Source organism: Cinclus cinclus, chromosome 16 (assembly GCF_963662255.1).
Source record: "Cinclus cinclus chromosome 16, bCinCin1.1, whole genome shotgun sequence".
Lineage (NCBI taxonomy): Eukaryota > Metazoa > Chordata > Aves > Passeriformes > Cinclidae > Cinclus > Cinclus cinclus.
Window position 1 is genome coordinate 11,652,401 of NC_085061.1, and position 25,472 is coordinate 11,677,872.

General features: G+C 51.9%; 1 protein-coding gene across 1 annotated transcript; it reads right to left on the bottom strand.

Moving 5' to 3' along the window:
* Window positions 1-675: 675 nt before the first annotated feature.
* Window positions 676-24,126, bottom strand: CFAP70 (cilia and flagella associated protein 70). The gene is made up of 27 exons (XM_062503879.1): window positions 24,016-24,126; window positions 21,602-21,788; window positions 21,212-21,307; window positions 20,805-20,884; window positions 19,598-19,771; window positions 19,023-19,205; window positions 18,529-18,620; window positions 17,374-17,500; window positions 16,206-16,340; window positions 14,311-14,445; window positions 13,691-13,771; window positions 13,132-13,220; window positions 11,426-11,486; window positions 10,034-10,225; window positions 9,295-9,426; window positions 8,364-8,489; window positions 7,721-7,854; window positions 7,507-7,622; window positions 7,197-7,352; window positions 6,189-6,283; window positions 5,418-5,522; window positions 4,583-4,735; window positions 3,112-3,273; window positions 2,851-2,940; window positions 1,785-1,886; window positions 956-1,003; window positions 676-756 (listed from the first exon to the last, which is right to left on the bottom strand). Exons 1-27 carry the CDS (start codon window positions 24,124-24,126, stop codon window positions 676-678), a joined length of 3,243 nt encoding a protein of 1,080 aa, XP_062359863.1.
* Between the last annotated feature and the right edge of the window lie 1,346 nt (window positions 24,127-25,472).

Genomic DNA, 25,472 nt, shown 5'->3' on the forward strand with positions numbered 1-25,472 from the left:
CCCCGCTCACACCCCCATTACCCCGTGTCCCCCCCATGGTCAGTCACTTCCCCCCATCCCCGCTCACACCCCCATTACCCCGTGTCCCCCCATGGTCAGTCACGTCCTCCCATCCCCGCTCACACCCCCATTACCCCGTGTCCCCCCATGGTCAGTCACGTCCTCCCATCCCCGCTCACACCCCCATTACCCCGTGTCCCCCCATGGTCAGTCACGTCCTCCCATCCCCGCTCACACCCCCATTACCCCGTGTCCCCCCATGGTCAGTCACGTCCCCCCATCCCCGCTCACACCCCCATTACCCCGTGTCCCCCCATGGTCAGTCACGTCCTCCCATCCCCGCTCACACCCCCATTACCCCGTGTCCCCCCATGGTCAGTCACGTCCTCCCATCCCCGCTCACACCCCCATTACCCCGTGTCCCCCCTCCGATCCCCGCTGTCCCCACGGTCCTCCCGCGCACCACCCACCGGCCGCCATAGCGCGCGCCGCCGGCTCAACCGTCCCGCGCGGCCGCAGCCAATCAGCGGTGCGCTATGCACTGTCACGTGATTATGCACCGCCCCCGAGACCGCCCTCTGACCACGCCCCCATCCCCCCCCCCCGGTCACGACAGGATCGCGACAGAGCCGGGCACGAGCGCTCGGGGCGAGGTGACTTTATGTGCCTGGGGGCTCAGAGCGAAGGGTCGCCGAAACCGAAGCGGTGCTGGGCGGCGCGGATCTCCCGCAGCAGCGCTTCGTTCTGCAGGCCGAGCTGCGGGAAAGGGGAGCGGGCTTAGGGCCGGGCTGCGCGGCACTGCCCAGGACGTAGGGGGCTGCTCGGCGGCTCGGCTGCGGCACCGGCGGGACAGAGATCATCCCGCGGCACCGCCGCACGCCCAGCTTGGGAGGGAGCGGGGTGAGCGGTTCGTGCTGCCTCCAGCCCCGCCCGCCCCGCAACCACGGACACGAACCTTAATGGTGTATTTGTAGCACTGCTCTGCCTCCAGCTGCCGCCCGCCCTGCAGCACAGCACCAGGGAGCAAATCGTGCGGTGGGTTAGGCAGGAAAAGACTCCTGAGACCATCGAATCCCCCCATTCCTTCAGCAGTGCCAAGGCCACCACTAAAACGTCCCCAGGTGCCACATCCACACGGCTTTTAAATGCCCCCAGGGATGGGGACCCCACCACTGCCCCGGGCAGCTGTGCCAGTGCCTGATCACCCTTCCCATGAAGAAATTTTCCCAGTATCCAACCTAAACCTGTCTTGGCATAACCTGAGGCTGTATCCTGTCCCTGTTCCCTGGGAGCAGAGCCCAACATTCCCCCTCCTGTCAGGGAGTTGTACACAACCAGAAGGTTCCCCCTGAGGCTCCTTTTCTCCAAGCTGAGCCACTTTCCCAGCTCCATCAGCTGCTCCTGGTGCTCCAGCCCCTTCCCCAGCTCTGTTCCCTTCTCTGGACACGCTCCAGCCCCTCAGTGTCTGTCTTGTCATGAAGGGACCCAATACAGACCCCAGGATTTAGGGTGCCTCAGCAGTGGAAGGACATGGGATCTCTGCGAAAAGACCTTTGTAAGAAGCTCAGTAGGGAAGACATGCCCTGGGGTAGTCAGTGTCTCAGGGTGCTGCTTTTGCCATCCTAGCACATGCTTTCCTCCAGCTCTCCCGAGCACAGCCCCCAAACTTTATCACGGAGCTCTTCTTATCAAACTTTTTATCACACCAGCTCTTCATGAGCACATGTCAACCTCTCACCCCATAAATTCCTACTCCATCAGGCTGGCAGGGGCTGGGCACTCACCTGCAGGCAGATGAGGGCAAGATATCCCCACACTTCAGCATTGGTGTTATTTAGGGCATTGGCTTCAGAGAGAGCATCTTCTGCTTCCAGCATCTCTTCCAGCTTGAGGGAGAGAAGGAAAGGCATTGACAAATGACAAAGAGCAGGCAGAAAGGGCTTCCCAACTGAACAAGCATTGTTCTAACAGTAGAAGAAATCAGTGCCACAGAAGCTCCTAAGAGGGCTTCCCTGACAGAAATGCCGAGGAAAGGGTTTAGGGAACAGACAAAGAGTTATCCTCAGTGCCAGAGCATCGAGATTTCCATGATGGAACAGGAGCTTCCCACTGCTGACCCCCGTGGGATCACACACTAATTCTAAATTAGCCTGCAGCTGTAAGGAAAGCAGTACAAACCCCTTCAGCTCCAGGAACTGAGTGATCTAGCTCCTTGAGGAAACATGGCTGTGTTCCTGCTCTCTCTTCCTGCTGTACAGCAGCTCTGAGCAGGCAGGGGTAGCTGGTGCCCAGGCCACCACTCACCTCCCTGACCTAATTCCACAGTCTCCCAGGAGGTAAACATTTGGCCAAGGGGGAAACGGAAGTTCAGATTCCTTCCCCGATTGCTTCCTCAGCCAACCTCCCTTGGAGGAACTTGGCAAGGTGTCCCTTGGGGAGATACTGCGCTGCTGGTGGCTGGGTGTCCTTGGCACCCGTTCAGAAGTGCTGGATTCCCTTGGACAGGGGAAGCACCAAGATTCCTCCCTGCTGACATCCCACTCAGTGCTTTGGTGGTGACACGCAGGTCATGTGAAGGCAGGAACTTGGAACAGAGCCCAGATTGTTTGCCATGACACCCTGGGGAAGGAGGTGCTGGCAGGAGCTGGGATGAGGGGAAAGGATGGCTGTTCCCAGAGCAGGGGCTGAAGGTGACACCATCAGGGTGCCACACTGGGGCTGTCACAGGACACAATGGCGTTTGGGGGCACTGGCTCACAGGCAGCTGAGAGTTGCTCTAAACAAGGGGTGTTTAGATGTGTCCTATGCCACCAACTGAAGCCCAGAGGACACAAAGGCAGCTACACTCACCCTGTAGCAAGCGATGCCCACGCCCAGCCAGGTGAGACAGGAGGCAGAGTTGTCACAGGCGAGCAGGTAGATCTGCTTGGCCCGGCCATACTGCCAGGAGAGAGACAGACACATCCCTTTGCATCACCACATCACTCCACACACAGGGGTTTGCCAAACACCCTGTTTCCATGGGGTTCAGACACCCACTGTCCCCACTGCTGCTGCAGGAGTGATTTGTTTTGTGGTAACTTCCCCTCCACAGCCCTGCTGGCCCCTCACCTCTTTTTCTTCCAGGTAGATGGAGCCCAGGCGCAGGTAGACAAAGTGCATATCCACAGCATCCTCCACAAAGCTGATGACTCGCTCATAGCAATCCTTTGCATTGTCAAAGTCCTTCTGCAGGTAGCACAGGTGCCCTTTCTGAGCCCAGGCATTTGGGTTCTGTGCACCAAAAACCAGGAGTGAGACATGGATGGGAGAAACACCTGAGAGGGGGCTGGGACACCACAAGCAGCAGAAAGGAGGAGCTGAGCAGTGGTTAACTGTATTATCACAACTCCCTGTGCAGTGCTCCAGGCTGGGGATAGTGTGACTAGAAGCTGCCTGGTGGGAAAGGAAGGACCTGGGGATGCTGGTGGACTGTGGCTGAACCTGACCCAGGTGTACCCAGGTGGGCCAGAAGGCCAATGGCCCCTGGCCTGTGGTGGCCGGCAGGAGCAGGGCAGTGCTTGTGGCCCTGTGCTGGGCACTGGCGAGGCCAAGCTGAAGTGCTGTGTCCAGTTGTGGGCCCCTTAATTGTGGGGGGACATTAAGGGGCTGGAGCAGGTCCAGGGAAGGAAACAGAGCTGGGGAAGGGGCTGGAGCACCAGAAGGGTGCTGGGAAAGGGGCTCAGCCTGGAGAAAAGGAGGCTCAGGGGGAACCTTCTGGCTCTGTACAACTCCCTGGCAGGAGGGGGGCAGCGAAGGTGATCAGGCTCTGCTCCCAGGGAACAGGAACAGGATGAGAGGAAACAGCCTCAAGTTATGCCAAGACACGCTCAGATTGGATATTGGGAAAATTTCTTCATGGGAAGGGTGATCAGGCACTGGCACAGCTGCCCAGGGCAGTGGTGGAGTCACCATCCTTGGAGGGATTTAAAAGCCATGTGATGTGGCACTTGGGGACATTGTTTAATTGTGAACATGGTGGTGCTGGGGAATGGTTGGTTTTGATGAACTTAGAGGGCTTTTCCAACCTAAACAATTTCATGATTCTGTCATATCAGGGCAGGGTTTATGGAGAGAGTTAAGGTCAGTGGGCTGCTTGCAGGACACCAGCAATGGCATCCCCCTCCAGCTCCCTGCCCAGTGTCCTGCCTGCACACAGCATTCTCAGGTGTCATCTTCCTCCTGCCTTCCTTTCAAGCTGCCTCCCTAAAGCCACCTTCCTTCCAGAGAGCTCAATAGCAACCTTGTCTGTCATGAAACAGAACCCAGCTCCCCCACCCAGAGAGAGAGGATCAGGATATACCTATTCAGAGAGAAAACAAAGGCAGATGCTGCAGAGGGAAAGGCAGAGACAGGCTCTGAGATGCTGCCTGCCTGTGCAGGGAGTGACAAGAGGCTGTGACAATGGGATAACAAAGAGAGCAATGCTGCAGCCACAGCCTGGTGTGCCTGCCATACCACTGAAATGCTCTGGACTAGCACTGGAGTGGCAAAGTGGAAATGAAGCAGGGGCTCACACACACTGGCACTGCACAGGAATTACCATGGGGTCAATCTGAACAGCCTCGCACAGACATTCCTCACATCTGGGGAAGTCTTCCTGCAGCATGTAGGTCCAGGCCAGTGCCAGATAATAGGCACAGGTGGGGCCTCCCTGTAGGCTCAGCAGCTCGTGGGCCAGTGCCTTGTGAACAAACTGAGGAGGAACAGCACAAGTGGTGGTTATGAGAGCAGGGACACCATGGACACCCCAGCAAGACAGGACAGGAGAGCTGACTGCCACCTCTCTGACTTCGACGAACAGAAAACACAAAGGAAATAGTTTTCCTCTCTTTGGAATGTTAGCCTACTGGAAGGTGTCCCTGCCCATAGCAGGGGGTTGAAATGAGATGAACTTCCAGTCCTCTTCCAGACCAAATTATTCAAGGATTCCATTTGTGATTTGCTTTAAGCAACTCTTTCTGCCATGTCAAATTTAGGCAGGCAGCACAATGTGGCAACCAGAGAGGTCCCAGAGATGACTTGGTGTGACAGGCACATTCCACAGTTGATACAAAAATCACTCCAACATATACAGGTGTCTGAATCAAAGGAGCTCAGGCATGCTGGAAGCATCACAATATCTGAATGCACAAGGAAGAGCACCCTGTACCATTTCTGAGCTGGCTGTTCCCTCTGCAGCAGGCAGTGCTGGGCTGTGTGCCCACTCTGCCTGGCCACACTTTTGCATCTCTGCGCAGTGGTGGCTTTGTTCCCTCTTGTGCTCAGCCTCTGGAGTAGCCATGGCTCATTCCCTGAGGCCAAGAAAGGGGCTGGCTGGAGCTCTTTGGGAATAATCCAACCTCCTTTCCCACTCCTCCACTCCCTGTTAAACTAACCTGGATAGCATTGACTTTCATCAGGAATTCCACTGTCTTCATGAAGATTGTGCAGGGAGGTGGCTGAGGTCCTGGAGCAGGACATGGTGCTGCAAGAAAATATGTCTCTGTCAGTCCCAAAGTGGGGTTTTTATTTCTGGAGCCAAAGCAGGACCTGACATCCCAGTGGGGACAGAAAAATCCCTGCAACATGGAACAAAACCCAGGAGGTGGCAGGGGAGGCTGAAGCAGAGATAAACTCAGCATTTCTTTCTGAAGGGCTTGAATTTTGTAGGAAATTTGAAAAGAAATTATGCTCTTCATCCACTAATTTTCCAGTCCAAACCCAAAGGAAAAAGGTGGAAATTTATGAATGATGCTTGTCAGAGACAACTACAATGAGGCTCCTGCCTCCCCAAACCAACCAGGGGGCCCTGAAGCACCCAGCACTGCCACTTCTACCACCACTGGGGATGTGGAGGAGGCAGATCCCACACCACACAACGAGAGGGGATCCCTAGGGACACTTTGAGAGCTGGCATCTCAGGAGGAAGAAAAGGAAGGCGCAGGTTGCAGTGACATGAAGGAGATAGCTGCATTCACCTGGTAGCTGTTCATCCTGAGATGTGTTACTCTGAAAAGTGGGGTGAACCTGATTTACCTGTAGATTTCCTGGCTCAGGAGAGACAACAGGCCTTGGCATCACGAGGGCCATGGCTCATTGCTCCCACATTACTCCCCACTATTACCACAGGACCATCTCCCAGCTCTCCACATCCCCATTCCCAAAACTTCTGGGGCTTCCTGCAGTACTGTAGCCTCCTCCTTGGATGTCATACCCTCCATGACCTCTGGTGATTTGTCAGCTGAGACATATGGAATCGTCTCTGGAATGAAACCCCCACTGACCATTAGGTGGAAAGCCATACACTTCCCAGTTTAGAACATGATTCCACACTCAAAAAAAAAAAAAAAAAGAAAAAGAGAGAAAATACAAAAGATCTATCAGGTTTTCAAAGCTGGGAAGAAGCTTCTTTGCAGGTGGCAATACCTGGGGCTAGGGTCTTGAGCACAAGATTACCTTGTGAAGCCAGAAACAGGTATAAATGAGGCAGGATGAGAGGTAACAGCCTCAAGTTGCACCAGGGAGGTCTATGTTCAATGACAGCAAAAAGTTTATTCACAGAAAGGGTGCTCAGGCAGTGAACGAGGCTGCCCAGGGCAGTTGTGGATGGGAGTCCCCATCCCTGGAAGTGCTCAAAAGCTGTGTGGATGTGACAGCTGGGGACATGGGCTAGGGATGAACACAGCAGTGGTGGGTTAACAGTTGGACTTGATAATCTTGGAGGTCCTTTCCAGCTTTAGTCACGCCATGATTCTATGAATATACCTTTCCTCATAATCAGAAGGGACAAAAACCCTTATGTGTCACGAGCCTGCCTGCCTGCGGCACTGTGCATGAGTGGTGATAATGTTAAAAATAAAGCCAGTCAGAATTTCCTGCAGCCTGGCCAAATGTTTGGGACCCAGGACAGACAGTCTCATCTCAGGCTGGACTCAGGGGGGGCTCCAAAGGAAGCCTGGGCCTCAGGGTCACTGCCAAGCAGCTGGTTTGATGAGGCAGAGCTTTCTGAGCTGTGTTGGGAACTCACAGTGGAATTCCATGGAATTCTATTCTAGCTCAGTCCACATCTTCTACCCTTTTTACTCCTCCTCTTAAAAACTCTTCTTCCACTGTTCACCACACAGCTCCAAGCCTCTACTTGCTGTGTCAGGGCACCTCCTGGGTTTGTCTGTTACCTGGGTCTGTGCTGGGAGAACTGGGCTTTTTCCCTTCTCCCTCAGCAGCCTCAAGGATTCTCGCCTCCTCCTCAAGCTGTGCTCGCAGAAGCTTCTTAGCCTCACGGAAATTCCTTTCTGCCTGAATATAATTATTCTGTGTCTCATAAAACAAACCTGTGGGAGAGAAAGAGAAGCATCAGCAGACACCGAAGGAAGCAAAATCTTTCCCTTAGCCCTCAGCATGAAGCAGAGAGAAGAGGATTGGGGGCAGGAACAATGCTTGGGTCTACAGGAATACCTTGAGCACCAGGCTGGCTTGGTTTTGTACCTGAGAGGGTCCAGGCTATGATGCTGGATGGCTCCAAGCAGCAGGCATCCTCAAAGAAAATCTCTGCTTCTTCATAGTGCTGCAGCTTGACAGCTGCAATCCCACAGAGCAGCAAGCTGGGGCAGGAGCAGAGCAGTCAACCTTGCAGCCCCAGCAGTGGTGTGGGGAATACACTCCACACCCTCCCCACCCATCCACCAGGAGCACTCAGCACCTTTGGATGTGCTGGGGGTCCAGACAAATGGCCTGCTGGAAGCATTCCTGGGCTTTGGTGGCGTCCTCGTACAGGAGGCAGAAGGCTCCATAGTCCAGCCAGGACTGGATGCTGCGCTGGTCCCGAGCTATTCTCTGCACAACAGAGATCATCACTGGAGTCAGGCTTAGCACATGCCACGGACTGGGGATTTAATTCTGGAATGACCATGGCTTCCCTGGCCACCCCAGCCCACCTGAGCAGGAATCAAGCCTTTGTCTATCACATGCAAGGGAGTCCCCTAAATGGGATTGTGCTGGAAGTCCACTTCCTCTAAACCTTCTCCACCTAACACGTGTCCTCCAGCTCTAGCTGATGCCTCCTAAGGCCCAGTGTCCCCAGAACTGACCCAGCACATCCTATTTCCCCTGGCCTCAGGGCTGGAATCCTCGGTGACCTGGCCAGGGACAGTCTCACATCCTGCAGAGAGCAGCATCTCCCTGGGAAATGCCTCCCATTGAGCCCGAGTATCCTGGTGACACTCAGCTCCTTCCTCCCTCCACCACAGTCAGGGCTGGCTGAGCTGTGAGCAGTGGCCCCACTGTGATGCTATGCTGTGCCAGTCCACACAGGTGATGGCAGGAAAGAACTGGGGCTCCCTTACCTGTTTGTAGAAGAGAGAAGCCAGTTTGAAGTCCTTGTTGGCTTCAGCTTCACGAGCAAAGAGCCAGAGCTGCTTCCTGGTTGCACAGGATGGAGGGGCAGGAGAAACATCTTCCCCAGACAGGAGCTGGTAGGGAAGGAGACAGTGTTAGCCCCAGGGAAGGGAAGAGTAGTTTGTGTGATCCCATTATGGCAGCAGGTCCCACACCAGCACTGCACACAGTACAGACAAGCATGGCTGGGGCTGAGCACTGGGAAGGGCAAGCTGCTTTGTGGTGGAACACATTCCCATCATTTCCAGATACCTCTGTCACACAGGCACAGGGCAATATCAATTTTTACAAGGACATGGGGTGACAGGACAAGGGGGAAGGGCTTCCCACTGCCAGAGGACAGGGTTAGATACTGGAAAGGAATTGTTCTCTGTAAAGGTGGAGAAGCCCTGGCACAGGAACTTCCTGGATCCTTGGAAGTGTCCAAGGCCAGGCTGGACAGGGCTTGGAGCAGCCTGGGATAGTGGAAGGTGTCCTTGCCCATGGCAGAGGGTGGGATGGGATGAGCTTTAAGGTCCTTCCAACCCAAATCTGTCTGTGATTCTATGATTATTCACAGCATTCCCTAGATCAAGGTGATGACAAACTTCAGTGGGGCCACTCACTGGTGACCCCAGCTCCTGCCCTGCCCAGCCACCCTCACCATGTGCCAGCTACAGCAGCTTTACCAGTGGTATCTCACACCTATCCTACCATCAGGATTTTGAGCAGTGGGATACAAACACACTGGATCCCTCCCTTGAGTGTGGCTTATGGTCCACATGTGACAACTCCAGCAGATGAAAGCATGAGCCTGCTTCTGTGTTGAAGGCAGAAGATCTTCACCTGCCCTGGACCCACAGTGAAGCCATGGCCCAAGTCACCCAGAGTCCCCCCTACCTTGTTCAGGGCAATGTGCATGTGGTCCACGAGGTACACATAGAGCTCACTGAGGAATGCCTGGAGCTGTTCCTTGGTCTCAAATGCCGTGGTCTTCAGGTATTTCTCCCTCACAATCTTCACCACAGAATACTGTGGAGACAAGGGACATTGGAAAAGACAGATTCCCTCCCATGCCCCCCATCAGCTCTGTAATCAGACAGAGACAAGAGTCTGAAGCTCCAACTTAGTTCTGAGAAATAAATCACTGATAAAAGCAAAAAAAAAAAAGCAAGCAAAGGGGATTTCCTTTCCCACCTCCCTGACATATCCTTTAGGAACAGCACGTGGATGGCTCATCTCCACGTGGATGGCTCATCTCCTCAGGACAGAGAGGAAGTCTCTAGCAAAAGTGTGGCTGAGGTTAAGCAGCTGAGAGAGTGGAACCTCCTTTCCCTGCTGGGGCAGACTGGGAATGTGAGAGAAGCCAGATTTGCCTTCCTCAGCATGGGGCAAATGGATGTGAGTAGCTCCCATTGACAGGAAGTGTTCTCTTGGTGTGGGACCAAAGCAGCTTGGTGCATGCTCCATTAAAGGGGAATCCTATCCCCTCAGTGCCCACTGCAACAGCTCCAGGTGGCATGAAAGGGTTCTGGAGCACCACATCATCCTGAGTTACCACCATGGAGCAGCAATTCCTCACTGAGAAACTGTCAGGACAGAACAAGTAGGGAAGCAAAAAACACAAAGGAATGTTCACCTTAAGCTGTTCTTTAAAAGCAAAATATTTCCCAGAGGTATTGAGCTCGTAGTTGAGCTGACGCTTTTGGTCCTCCAGGGTTTCATGGTCCATCACTCCCTGGTCAGCCTGCTGCTTCCCAAAAAGCTCATGGTATTCCCTCAGTATGGCAACAGCAACACTGGTGATACATTTGTGATAATCTTCCACCACCTAGGAAAGGAATAAATAAATTTCACAAGCCACTTATGCAATCAACCTTGATATGTATTTGATTTGCCACAGCCCACGTCTCCCATTAACTCCACCTGACTCAAGTCTCAATTAGCCTGTCACACATCCTTTACTGTCCATGCCTGAGGGCTGAGAAAGTATCTGCAGGTAAACATAAAAGAGCTCCTTCCTGCTAGGATTTTCCATCACAACCCAGTATTCCAGTCACTGCTATCTCTCCTATAGCAATATAATTGGCTGTGAGTAAAATATATCTCATTTACTGGGAGCCTTGAAACCCACAGCCAGCCCTCTTCAGCAAAACCTGTATCTCCATAACCTTGATCCTCAAAAATTCTTAGTGACCTGAGAAAAGTCAGGGCTGATTCTGTTCAGGTTTGTCTGAGTGTGATGAAGCATAAGGGCTGGTCTGTGACAAGAAACTATTGGGACTGCCCAGAATATAAATGTAAGGTTCTGGTAGCCTCTTTTCCCAGCACCCCATTTCCTTCCAAACATCCCTGTATGGCTACCTTCCCTCCCTTTGCTCCAGCTCTTCACCACTTCCCTTTGAATGGGATGTGAACACGAGTGATGAATGGGTTCCCAAGGCACACTGCTGTAGAGATAACACATACAGAAGAATACACTTTTCTGTGTACTTCACAGAATATGTTGAATTGGAAGGGCTCCACAAGTATTGAGTCCAACTCCTGTCCCTGCACAGACACCCCAACAATCCCACCCTGTGCATCCCTGAGAGCACTGTCCAAACACTCCTGGAGCTCCTGCAGCCTCAGGGCTGTGCCCATTCCCTGGGGAGCCTGGGCAGTGCTCAGCCACTCTTTGCCTAATATCCATTAAAACCTTCCCTGACAGAGCTCCAGCTGTTCCCTCAGGCTCTGTCACTGGCCATGGACAGCAGAGACTGAAGCTGCTCCTTGTGACAAAGCTGCAGACCCTAATGAGCTCTACCCTCAGTCTCTCTTCTCAAGGATAAACATTCCAAGTGATCTCACTACTCCTCATATTGCCCTATTCCCTTCTAGACCCTTCACCACCTTTGTGGCCCTGCACCCTTGTCCTGTTCAAACCTCATCCCCATGTTGCTGTGGGCTGAGAATGAAGGCTGTTATGTAGAGGGATGAGGGCAGGGTAGGGTGGCAGAATGATGGCAAGGCCACAAGATCTCACACGTACCTTCCTGGCTCCTTCTGTCCGGGGGGGCAGCGCAGGGCGGGGAGGAATCAGCTCCTTGACCCTGTCAGTGAAAGCAGAGGAGAGATCAGCAGATCCACTGCCAGACACGTTGGCTTGTGTAGTGTGAGAGCTCCACCCCACCATCCTGTCCATGAGACATCTCACAGGCACCTGGGAGGAAAGCTGAAGTCTCAGACCAAGAGTGAACAGGTCTCTATAATTGATGATTGTGGCTTTGGCATGACAGGGTTAACATTTACTGCTAACCCAAACTGCTCTCCTGGAGCTGCAGAGCTGTATCTTGGAGCTCCTGGCTCTGCAGAACAGGTGTGAGGAAGGAACCAGCCTGAGGAAAGCTCTGTAGAATTGGGTCACTAAACAGCCCAGACCACCTGAGCCATCATTTCCAACGTCACTTGGTTTGGCTGTGGCACCTCATCCCTTGGGCACACATCGACCCCCAGACACCAGCCTCAGATCCCCAGACACCACACAGCCCTGCCTGGGCCTCTGCTGGAGTTACAATGACCTTTCATTAGGATTAGCATATTTTCAATTAAGATTTTATTAAGGTGAGGGTGGCTGAGCACTGGGGCAGGATTCCCTGTGCAGTCTCCTTCCCTGGATATACCCAAAAGCCATCTGGACACAGAGTAATGTGCTCTGAGAAACCCTACTTGAACATGAACCTTGGACTAGGTGACCTTCAGGGCTCCCTTGAAAATGGAATAATTTTGGAATTAAAATCCCTGGTGCCAAACTAGCCTTAATTAATTTAATTTTTTTCCAATGTTTCCTGCTTGCTGGACACCAGAACACCCTCAGTCCTCAGAACACAATCCATCCCACCAAGCCAAGGTACCACAGGCCTCGTTCAGGTGCACACAATCAGGTGAACAAGGAGGAGTTACACTGAATTCACACACATTGCAGAAGAGTAGAAATGTATAAAATAGGCCAGGAAAAGGTCTGTTCTAAGAGGGGTTCACCTTCCTCAGTTTGTTCCTTTAAGACAGCAGGGAGCAGCGAGGACAACACACATAACTTAAATGATGATATTTCTGTTTGAGAGAGACATAAACCTGCACCTCTTACACCTTATTAATCTGCTGCATTTTCTATTTTTTAATCCATAAATTAGATGTTTTATGCCTTTCTAACCCATAACACAGCAGGGCTGCCACTGGACAGGAACTGGAAGTTCCAAAGCAGCAGAGATGAAAGAGCAGCTCTGCAGCAGACCGACATGAAAACTAACATAAAAGCTGAGGAATGAGTAAAACATTGTGAGAAAACTTCTGGAAAGCTAAAAATGAGAGAATGCTCTGGTGAAGCAACAGCATCACTACCCAGGGTAGTCCATGCTGGTGGCCAGGACTGACCAAGCCACTGAACATCTCATGCAAGAGGCAAGCACATGGGGATTAGAGGGAAACAAAACCCTGACAGGAACACAGACATTGCTGTACTGCTCTGGTGTCTCTTGTTTTGAGAGGAATGGCAGGGAGATGCCAGCTGGGATGAACAAGTGTTTTCCCAACACACCAGATGCCACGTCCAAAGCAGTCTGGCCAAATCCTCCCCCTGATTCCTGTGGGCTTTGTCTCAGGCCCTCTTCATGGTGTATTCCAAGGGGGGTTTGCTGTACCAGCCTCTCTCCACCCTGCAGAGAGGAGCTGTCAGCCCCACATCCCATCCTTACGCACCGCCGGATGAGCTCCTCCCGCAGCCTCTTTGGGACCAAGGGCCTGTCCAGCTTTATCTCCATCACCAGGAACGTTCCTGCCTCGCTGTACTGCTGTGGAGATAAACATTGCTGCCTGTGTCGTGCTGTCTGAAGCCAGTGCTGGTACAGTGAAATACTGAGCACACAGCCACAGATCTCCAAACTGCAGAGATCCAGCTTGTTTTATAACCCGCCCTCAGAATGAGTTATAGCAGCAAAATCCAGCTCAAGAAACCAGGCTAGGGAAAAGGAGAGAGCCCAGATAATCAATCTGCCTGCAGAATGAATGTGCATTCCAGAGGAAGAAGCCAAAATATGAAGGGATAATTTAAATAAATGCCTGACAATTTACACAAACCTTCCAGCCCAGTGCCAGTCTGCTCTTCAGGTGGATGTCACTGGAAGAACTTTGGGACAGCATCTATGTGAAACATCCCTTGTCCAACTCACTCTTGAGGAATTTAATTGCGTGAAAGGTTTGAGACATGAGCACAGTGATCCTCTACAGTCTCTCCTTCTCTTTGGAGAGATGTAACTACCTGTCCTTCAAGGCTGAGCTCTGTGACATTTTCAGATTCTCCTGTGCCATCTGACAACTGGATTTTGGATGGGTTGAGTAACTATTAGGAAAAAGAAAATGTCTCTTGTTTCAGACTCAATAAATTTCAAATCTTTGCAAGTTCAGGGTGTGAGATGGCACATTTGTTCAGGAAGCACATTCTAAGATTTCAGATAAGGGAAAGCTGCAGCTTCCTTACAAGGAGCAGCTCCAATCTCTGCTGTCTGTTCCCAGTGACAGGGCCTGAGGGAATGGCTGGAACTGTGCCAGGGGTGAATTAGGCTGGATGTCAGGGAAAGATTCTTCCCCCAGAGAGTGTTTGGGCACTGTCACAACTCCAAGGCTACCACAGCTCCAGGAGTGTTTGAACAACACTGTCAGGCACAGGGTGGGATTGTTGGGGTGTCTGTGCATGGCCAGGAGTTGGACTCATGATCCTTGTAGATCCCATCGTGTTGAGAAGATTTTACTATTCTAGGATAATGAGTATCTCTCAGTTGGCTGAGGCAACACAGCATGCATCCCTGGTTCCTGCATGTCCCAACTTCTGTGACACAGGAACAGAACACCCATAGTGACATGAGCCTCCCTAGACCTTACCATTTCACTGGAATCTTTCTCTTCCTTCTGAGTCTTACTGGGAGCAGCTTTGGAAACAGGAGAGGTCCCCAACCCTTCCTTGACCAGACTGAGCTGTGACCTGAGATCCCGGAAAATACTGTGCTGAATTTTGGTCTGAAAAACAGAGGGAACAGAGAGAATCAAGGGACAAAGCAGGCTTCCTCACTCCTTTGCCTCTCGCCTTGCAAAACACACTGTCAGGGCCTTAAATGCATTAACAAGTTTTGTAACCTCATTCTCTCCTCCTAGAGTTCAGCTGCTGGTGCTCCAGGCCAGTTCTGATCCTGTGGAGCTGTGAAGCCTCAGGTTAGACTATGAGACTCAGTGGGGGTCTCTCCATCTTTCCTCAAAGAACTGTGTTTTCACTGAGGACTGGCCCTTGATCCTTGTCTGAGGTACATGGTGAACATGCTGGAACCCAGATCCGTGATCCTGAATTCCTGATGGGATCCTAGACCTGCCTCACAGCTATGGACTTGCCTGGTAATGAGGGCTGCTAGATCAATCTGGCTACTCTCACCAGGCCTGCTCCACACATTTTGGGGGTCCCCACCTGTCTGACATGCTCTTGGCTCTCAGCTCATTTTCTGCTGACACATGGCTGGGAATTGCAAGGAACAGGTTTGTCAGACTGTGTGTTTACACAGTGTTTGACCACCTAGACAGGTTGTTCCCTCCCACACATCCTGGTTAAAAGAACTGGGCTAGCAAGAGTTATGGGGATCCTGGGGAGAGGATGGAGCAGCTGTAGGGAAACTCCTTAGACCAAGAGGCAACCCAAAGCATCTGGGGAATGAGAAGGACTTCACTTGTGACAGATAAATGGCACAGGACAAGCAGCACCATGCAGCCAAGGGGTCATTATTCATGGCAGGGAAGCAGAGCCCAGCAGACACACTCGTGCCCAACCCAGCTCTGCAGCAGCCAGTGGGAACAGGGAGCAGGAGAAGGGCTAGAATTCACCCGGCCCCTGCACCTGGATCACAGCCCTACAGGGAACACGGGTGGTAAAACCAGGCTGTATATCTGCCCTTCTGAAACAAGCTCAGGTCTGTTCCAGGAGGCACAGACTGTGGGAAAATGGAGATGTAACTGTCACTCCTAGTAACAGAGAGGGAAAAACATGAAGACAAATAAACCTCGGTGAGCTAGAGCTGAAAGAGCTCCAGTGACAGCTTTTTTGGTGGTTGCTGGGGGTAACGCAATCCTTTTAAAGCCACTGTTTGCTCTTCCCAGCAACACAGTTCCCTTGCCCGTGTTCCAGACTGGGGAGAGTGGAGTGAGATTCAAAGCCTCTCTCAGCCCCCAGACCTGCTCACTCCCCCCAAAAATCCCCTGCCTTGGAGAAATCTGCACCTAAAAGTGTGTATCATTATGTTCCTCCATCACCAGAAGGGTACTCAAGGTTCAGATCCAGCTCCAACTAGCACACTGCCCACATTGCCTGCTCCTAAATACCCACTGCATGCTCCCAAACATTCGCTGCCCACACTGCCTTCTCCCAAACACTCACTGCCCACATTGCCTGCTCCCAAACACCCACTGCCTGCTCCCAAACACCCACTGCCCACACTGCCTCCTCCCAAACACTTACAGCCTGCTCCTAAACACTCACTGCCCGCTCCCAAACACTCACTGTTCACACTGCCTGCTCCCAGATACCCACTGCCTTCTCCCAAACACCCCCTGTCCACACTGCCTGCTCCCAAACACCCCTCTGTCCACATTGCCTGATCCCAAACACCCACTGCCTTCTCCCAAACACCCCCTGTCCACACTGCCTGCTCCCAAACACCCCTCTGTCCACTGTCCCTGCTCCCAACCCCTCAGTGCAAACCCAGCTGCAGAGCTGGAGCAGAGCCTGCTGCTCTCACCTTCTCAAACACCTCGCTGTCCTCGTAGTTAAAGACACGGAAGGCCCCTCGGATCTGCTTTACCCCAGGGCACAGCAAATGTGCCATGTTGACATATGCCACGCCATGGAAGGCAATCTGCTTGTCCTCATCTCCCTGGAAACACAGAGCAAAAGACTGAGATCCTGAACAGGCTGTTATTCTCCTTAAGGGAACAAGGTCACCAGTCTCATTAAGAGGAGGCCATACAGCAAACTGATGCACCTGATGAGCCTGTGGTTCTGTCACTGGCGTGCAGCCGAGACAACCTGGATGAATACACTGGAGTCATTCCATATGCAGAATATTAATTTTATCCCAATCCCTGTGGGGCAGCTTTTCTCTCTAATTCCTGCACTTCTGCTGTTCCTCAGGATGGTCTTACTGAGGTACAGCTGGAAGATTATCAGCTGTGTGGTTAGAAATCCAGGTGACCCTACCAGAGTTGTGCATCTCAGGCTGGATAGAAACCAAGTGGCTTAGGAAGTGTAAGAGACCTGGCTAGAAGGATCATCATCAGAGCTGCAAAATCCTGGCACTGGTGAGTGCTGAAAGGGATTTACACCAACTTATATGGCTTTGCCCTGGGATACATTAGGAGCTCTCATACAACCAACTGCCAGGAGAAGAACCATTCTCTTAGGGGCTGTTTCTCTGCTAAACCACCCTGGTTTAGATGCAAAAGCATAACTTACCTATAGCCTGAGAAAGAATGCATGAAATTCTTCAAGCTGTTCCAAAAACACCACTGGCCAACGATCAGCTCAGTGAATTACTTTTAATTCTTTTCAAGGCCAGACTGGGCAAGCCTCTGAGCCACCTGGTCTAGTGGAAAGCGTCCCTGCGCATGGCAGGGGGTTGGAAGGAGATGGAAGGAGATGGCTTCCAACCCAAACTCTTCTGTGATTTTTAAAAGCTACCCTTTCCCTGTCCCCTTTCCAGTGAGCTACCACAGACGATCAATGAGAGCTATAAGGAAAAAATATGGCCCTGTATCTATTTAACAGCCCTATCAAGCTGATTTTTCACAAGGCCTCCTGTTCTCTGACTCACTTTGGCAGCTTCAAGGCTGATTTTGGTATCACAAAGGCCTCAAGAGTAAAACGCCTGATAATGCAATGCTACTGCACAAACCAGACCCCACTTTTACCTTATCAATTTTGCTGGCTTTCCCTTTGCCAGCTGAGGCCACGGACATCCTGCAGATCTCCACAGGCCAGTAGCGGCACTCGGCAATGCGCTTCTGCAGGCTGGACACAAAGCAGATGCAGGATGCACTGAGGAGATGCAGAAATCCAGCTGGAGAGTCCCACCACCCTCCTTTGTGCTCCAACAGCTCCTCTTGGGTTTGCTTCACCCCATTCCCTCAGCAAACACCTTCAGGCCATGGGAGCACTGTGATTTAGGGCAGGCTGGGTACATTTTCTCCTCCACCCACTGCTGTGTACATTTATGGCACTACCAGCTTTAAAACAACTGTGAAAGCAACACACTGGATTTTCTCTCTCCCCCAGTTATTTCAGAAATAAATAAGAAGGAATGTGATTAACTTTACTATAAAACCTGAATTGTACAGAGCAAGTGGATCCTGAGCTTGCATTCAATGTGGCTGGTGACTCTGACACCAGCAGGCAGATGGATGGATGTGTGGGGAAAAGAATTTCAAAAATTAAATAAGGTAGAAGTGAGTATTTCCACACAAGGAGTAATTTGGCTGTGAAATGCACAGCCATGATGCAGCTGAAGCCAGAAAATAGCAGGATTCAAAGATAAATGGAACACTCATCCTGATCTTGAGCATATCTGGAGCTGCTAAAGGCAACACTTATCCAATAAAAAAGCAAATGAAGAATGCCCACATGGAGTGAAAGGTTTGAATGTAGTTGGGATGCAGTAAAAACTTAATTAGCAGCTCAGAGGAGAGCTGTGGACACCACTCTACTCCATGTCTACTCACCATAACTGCTGCCCCCTTCCTTCAAACTATGGAGGGACCAGCTCCCAGCCCCAGCTGCTGACAGCAGGAGAGAGCATTTGTGGCCTGGAGACAGCAGCTCCAGCCAATTCACCTTCTCCCAGCACAGCAGAATAAAGCTGCTGCCAGCAGTTCAAGGCACTTCAAGAGCTGTGCCCTTGCTCAGGTGAACACCTGTGGCCAAGAAACAGCCACAGCAGCCATGGGAGGTGAGGCAGAGCCACAGTTTAACCCCTGAGTGGTCCAAGGGCACCTGCATGTTGCAGCTCCTTGCCTCAGGTCATTCTGAGCATGTTGTGGGGGGGGGGGGGGGTGGCTCAGGTCCCTTACATGGCCACTGCAGCAGCATCCAGGAAACAGCGCCTTTCCGTGTCCCACACGATTCTCTTCGTGCTCTCGGCCTGCATCCTGAATTCCCTGTCCTGTGACAAACAGCGTGCAGTCAAAGCCAGGACAGCAAACTCCACAAACTGCATCATCCCCAAGAGTGCCCCTGGGAGAGAATGTGAGTCAGACTGAGGTGTCCAAATGCCAATAGCCAGGCCAGCCCTGCAGAGAGGCTGACAGCTTTTCCTGCAGACACCATCAGGTTAAGTGCCTGGCTCACAGGAGATAACACAGCTCCCAGCCCAGCAGATCAGTGTGGCTGTTTTCTGGGACCAGATCTGCCACATTCTCCCTTGGGATGTCTCCAGCAGTGAGTCAGCATGTCTGCTGTCCCAGACGAACTACCTCTGCTGCACAGAGCACAGTGACCACCCACCTTCATATTAAGTCTCTCAGCCCCTCCTGGTTCTCTTCCAAGCTTGCCAGTCCTTCCTCACCTTGCTTTTGGTGAGCTCTCCATCCTCATTCTCATAGCGCCCACCAACAATGAAGGAGTTGGGTATGTTCAGAGCACCAGGGGCCAGGATGGGGCCAAGGGGCCAGTTTTTGGGCCGGGGCAATGGTTCTTTTTCACCACCAGCCTTCAGGATGCCATTCTTGAAGAGCAATGGTGATTCTTTCTAGAGAGACGTGAGAAACGAAGGATTTGCATTTCTAATAGGAGCAGGAGCAAGAGCCAGCTGCTCCAAGCTGGGATAACAAAGCAAAACAACAGTACAGGGTGCCTGGCTTGGAAAATGCACTCCACCACATTCTTACAAAGAATGGAATAAAAATAAAGAGCCACATGGAAAAAACCCTGTCAGTTTGAATCCAAATCTTTCCAAACTGACCTTTGTTTGTGTTAAAGAAACACATCATGCCACAGAGACTCTGAGCCCTCCCAACAAAGGCTGCTGGTGCACAAGCACAGAAGCTGTGCACCCCACGTGCCTGGACACTTGTTCCATGGGGTGGGAGAACAACCCAAACCCAGCCAAACGCCCTGTCACTGTGCCTGAACCATTCTCACCTCACCAGCTGCTGGTATTTGCAAGCAAGCCACGTAGTTTTGCTGGGCGTCAGTGGTGAAGGCTTCAGGGACAGAATAAGCTGCCTCCAGCGTGATGCTCAAGAGGTTCCCACTTGAGAACTGGGTGGCAGAGAGCAGGAGCTCTTTGGTGCTCACTGTCACTTCAAGGCCACTCTGTGAGACAAAGATAAAGTCGAGCCAGCAAACAGACAATTACAACTTGCCTGCTCTTAGGAAGAAGCAAGCAGAAACCCAAGGCCAGAACATATAATGTTATCTTGTGCCTCATCTCCGATGTAAAAGAAAACAGCTGAGCACAGAAAAGGAATTTCAGGACCAATTTGGCTCAATTGTGGTATTTGTTTGTTTAAATCACAGCCTGGCTGAAGTATGGCACAGGCCCCAAGGGTCTCATAAAATGCGCTGTGGAGAAAGGAGCAGGGTCTCATGAAAAGAGTCACAGAGAAAGAACATCAAGGGTGGATAATGATGCTTTTCCCCTGGTGATTCAGAGAGCCACAGCTTTGCCTCTGTCCTATCTCCATGCTCTGTGTGCAGCCTTTAATTACCTGTCCCAGCCCTGGATGGATGATGTGTGAGGGAAAACCAGCTGGTCAGCATTTATTACCTGTCCTCCCTAATGAGTGCCCCCCCACCTTGCTCACTGTGAACTCTTCTTAAACACAGAGCTGTTAATGGGATATCCACCCCTCCAGTTTGCTCCCGGTGCTCACTGTGGGCAGGCTCAGGAGCAAAATTGGACACATTTTCCCAGCCTCATACTTCATTCCCTGTTTTAGTCACTGGGTACTTTGCAACCTGCTGAATGAATAAGGGCCTTGCAGGAAAGGCAGTCAGAGTTCGTACAATAATGGACTCAAACGTTTTATCTGCAGACAGGAAGGCTAATAAAGCTGGGCAGGTGACCCTGCTGTTGCCTTTCTGGGTGTTTTCAGCACTGTGCTTTCCATCTTTGTTATTTTTTTGCAGAGCAATTGGGTAGCTGCACACATTAACATTTCCCAGCACGACCTCACCTATCAGAGGAAAGTAGGGACAGACGTCAGAGGGAGCGGGAAAGGCCTCCAAGCCTGTAACATATAGGACTGTACCACATCCACGATGAGCCAGGCAGCTGAGTCATGTTCTCCCTCCCATTAAAAAGCAGCAGAGAATGAGGGAAGGAACAGTTCCAAATTCCACATACCGTGGCCTCGGGGTGAAGCATCTCTGATGGGGAGGCAGGCACTGCATACAAAGGAGCAAAGACCTTCAGTGAACGCACTCCTGGGAAGAAAGAGGAATGAGAACAGCATGAAGTGAGACCCTCTGCAAAGAATCACAGTCATGGAATTATTTGGGTTGGAAGGGACCTTAAAGATCATCTTGTTCCAGCCCACTGCCATGGGCAGGGACACCTTACAGGACAAAAAATTATGGTCTAATTCTTTCTGAATGCTGAGCTACTCTCTCCCCCCCGAAACAGATTTTGCAGAGCTATGAAGGACAATTTATGCAAAGGAGATAAATTGCAGTCAGGGATCCTTAAGCAGAGATCAGAAAGTGCAAGGGAGCAAGGAGTGGTCATGGAGGCTGTGAAACTCAATGTGTTACCTTGCAGCAGAGGTAGAAGGTCCACCACAGCTTGGCCAAGAGGAGTGATTTTCTCTGGTTTTTTCTTCTCCTTTGGCACCACTTCTAGCACTGTCACTAGGGAGATAAAAAGAGAGAAGCTGGCAGAATTCCTTGGACCAGCAGGTCAGGCACCAGGGAAGGTCTGTGTGAGCTCTGGCACAAGCTCCTCTTCACCTCCCAAGGCTGACAAGAACAGCAAATCCAAAGAAGCACAAGCCAACATGAAAGGGGATTCTTCCAGCTGGCAGAGATGGACAAGAAGTGCTGAGAGCCTCCCACCACTGCTGCTGAAGTGCTATTCCTGAACCAGTGACTCCTGCAGCAACAGCACCCAGTTCCAAGGTGGGAGAACTGGCACCAGCTACTTACAGAGCAGTGGTTTCTGCACAAGGACATCCAAGGAGTTGGGCCCATCAGGGCTGCACTCAAAGCTGATGCTGAAGTCATATTCTGCTGTCCCATCTGGCAGGACATTAGTCTTGGAGGAGTCTCCCAGGACTGCTCCATTGTACTCCACACGTACCAACGTAATCAGCACGTTGCTTTTGAGAGTTTTCTGTCAAAAAAAAAGAGCTCAGTGAGCATCTGGCTTTGTGGCAGCATCCCAGGATCAGAGTTCTTCTGGCAGCAACTCAGGACAGTGACCAGGACAAGGCTCACTTGTGGGGGTCTGTTCCACCACAGGAATGGGGAAGAACAGAGCTTGGCCACACTGAGACCCCACCATTCCCTGTCTTTAGGAGGGAAATTTCCTGTTTCACCATGCTGTGATGCCCCAAAGATTATCAGGAGCTGTGGCAGGAGAGATAGAAAGGTTCACGCTTCACCTCAGGAAAGACACATCTGAAACAAATCCCAAAATACTTCATTGATATTTTTGTACTTCCAGGAAGCTTGAGACCTTTGATATCTCCTAAGAAAGCAGCTGCTGAGCTACAGGGATGAGCTCATGGGACACCTGTGGATATCACATGGTGCAGAATGTCCTGAAATTGATAAAAGTGTGCTAGGGGAGGTTTAGGTTGAATATTAGGGAAAATTTCTTCACTGTAAGGGCAGTCAGGCACTGCACAGATTCTCCAGTGAATTGGGGGAGTTCCCATCCCTGCAAGTGTTCAAAAGACACGTGCTTGTGGCACTTTGGGAACATGCTTTAGTGGTGTCCTTGGCAGTGCTGGGTTAAAGGTTGGACTTGATGGTCTTAGAAGCCTTTTCCAACCTAAATGATTCCATGATTCTGTGAAATCAAAGGAAGGGCTTCAGCAAGCTCTTTGGGAGCTCTGCAATTTGTTGTTACACCACCTTTGTACCACTTGCTTTAATCAGAGATGAAGAGATTCAGATTTTATTTTGAATTTCAAATGTCTAAACAGAGGGGCTTAAACAGGGCTGGAGAGGGACAGTGAGAGCACAGCAAGTGGCAGTGGGGACCCACATGGGCAGCGTTGGGCACCTGCACAGCAGAGGATGTGCTGAGCAGCAAGTACCAAAGGGCTTCCTACAGCAGAAACACAGTTTAGCTCTCAATCCACAGAGAAGCGGCTGAACACAAGGACCATTGTCCCCAAACACAGCTTTTCCTTAGTGCTGAGCCACAGGGATGCCTAACCTGCCCTCAGCTCCCTCTCTCCCTGTCACTGGGGTAATTAGTTCCATGCTGCTTCTTACACAAAAAGAGATCTCTTTCACTTGGTTTTAATTTTCAGCCCTTCTCACTGTCTCCTTGAGCGTACATCCAATGAATGGCTAAACAGAAGAATCCAATTAACCTTTCCCTGTACCATTAATTATCCAAGACTCCTCTCTCATCCTTCTCTACATTGCCTCTAATTAAGCAGATTCCACACTTACAGCTGGAAGTGGACTCCACATTCTTACAGACGGATTTTTTTCATATTGTTGCTGTGATTATTGCCCTTTTGTAACCCCCCCTCCCTTTTGTACAGCCCTTTCTCACGGTGGAGCAATCAGAACCACAAAGCAACATTCCAGATGCAATCAATCCACAAGTCTTTTCTTCCCAGCATTGTTTATCCTCCTCTCACCTCATACCTCACCTAAGCTGCTGCTTGCTGAATCCATCATTGTAGAAGTACTTCCATACTACAATGTGAAAGCCTCAAGCAGGTGCTTTCAGATTGCTTTTTCTGTCTGCTGCTGGAGTAGAAGTAGGGATTTGCATTTTTTCTGCTTGCTGCAGGAGCTGAGCTTTTCTTCCACATTCCCTCCCAAATGCCAGCTCCTCTGGAAGACTTTAAGGACAGCTGGGTGCATCACATGGAAATCACAGCAGTGGTGGTTTGATTGGAACCAGCTCATAGCCTTGAACTGGATCCACTGCCTTTTTAAAACCAGAGCCACCCTATTGCTTTCAATATGATTTAAACAGCTGGAGCTGGGATGAAAATCTGGCTTTACACCCAAGGTGAGGTCCTTTCACAGGTTTTTGTCTCGCTGATCACATTTTTGCTGTGTTCTGCTTTAAAACCTTATATTTCCATACAGTTAGAGGAGGCAGAGAGGTACATTTCACCCTAGTATCTCTGGCCTACTACTAGGGAGGTGTGTTCCCCAATTTATGTGTCTCACAAGCTTTCTCCCCTACGGGAACTGCTCAGCAGGGAGGAGGAAGTCACAGTGTGGCATTGCTGAACTTCTGATACTCCCACCACTCCTTCCTTTAGCCTTATCACCCCCCACCTGCTCTCACAGGGGATCCCTGAGCACACAGAATAACTCTGGCCTTGCTTATTAAATCAGCAGCGATATTTCCAGAACTTTACCAGGTTCTGTGCACTCACGACTGTGATCTGTACTGGTATTGGTTGTGACACACTGGGAAGAGCTGCAGCAGCGGGCTCCTTCCCACTAGCCAGCCCCGCAGGGACCTCCATGGCTCTGCAGGAGAAAGAATGAGAAAAGAAACATGAAACTGCTCCATTCCTCTCCCAGATACCTCTGCAGGACACAGCAGTGCTGGTTGCAAGCACTGTTCAGGGCTTGGCTGTCAAAACACCATTGAAAGCACAGGGCTTTGGCAGTGACGAATCTCTCACGAGGTGCAGGGGGAGGATTGGGAAAAATGTAATGTGAAAATTATCCATCTCTGTGAGCTTCACCCAGCTGCAGCTCCCAGGAAAGGTTTGTTGTGCCAGGCTGCCCTTGGCTCCCAGTACATCCCTGGCTCTCTTTTACTCCCTTTTTAAGTTAATGGTGACCCCATGGACCAAAGGCCAGCAGCCATCAGCCCATCCCCTCCTGGCTCCCAAATGCCATGGGGACCTGGCTCCATCTCTGCTCCAGTAGTTCATGAATCCCTCAGGATTCCCTCAGGGCTCCACAGGGCCTGGCAGCCCCCTCAGGGAAGCAATGATGGGCTCAGGGCTCCTCTCACCCTGGTGTGCTCCTGCGTCTCCTCACCAATGGTCCCAGGGGTCTTCCCAACCCGGGGGTCTCCAGCAGCCCCTCACCCACAGACCTGGACGTTCTCCTGCCCCAGAATGGTCCTGCAGCCCCTCACCCACAGACCTGGACGTTCTCCTGCACCAGAACGGTCCTGCAGCCACTCACCAAAGGTTCCGGGGGTCTTCCCGAGCTGGGGTGCACCTACAGACCCTGACCCACGGGCCTAGCTGCTCTGCTGACTCGGGGGTCTCCAGAAGCCCCTCACCCACAGGCCTGGCGATTCTCCCGCCCCAGAATGGTCCTGCAGCCCCTCACCGACACTTTGAAGGTCCTCCCGCCCTGGGGGGATCCTGCGGCCCCTCACGGGAGCCCGAGGGGCACCGCGGGGTGCCGGGGCTCGAACCTGTGGCTTCCCCGACTCGGCGGAGGGCTCGCGTCCCGTCACCACAGCGACGGGGCTGCTCCCGCAGGACCCCGAAACCTCGCGGGACCCCGGCCCAGCCCCGCGGGTTGGGGGCGTGCCCGTGAGGCCGCGGCCGCGGCCGCCGCCATGATGGGTGTGGGCAGCCCTCACTAGTCCCCGGTGGGGCGGGGGTTCCTCCGAGGCGTCCCGTGCGAGCTGCCGGTGCTTTACGGCCATCAGGTCACCCTTTGCAGCCTGGTGTGCCCGGCTGCTGCCGGAGCCCACTGCTGGCCTCCGCCCCGGCTGGCACAGGCCGTGGTGGCCACCCAGGCACTCCCTCACACCCCGGTGGGGACCCTGAGCGGGGGGGTCCCCTCAAGCCGGGCTGGAGTGGGGAACCCATGGCAGGGGGCTGGGGCAGTGACTTTGTGT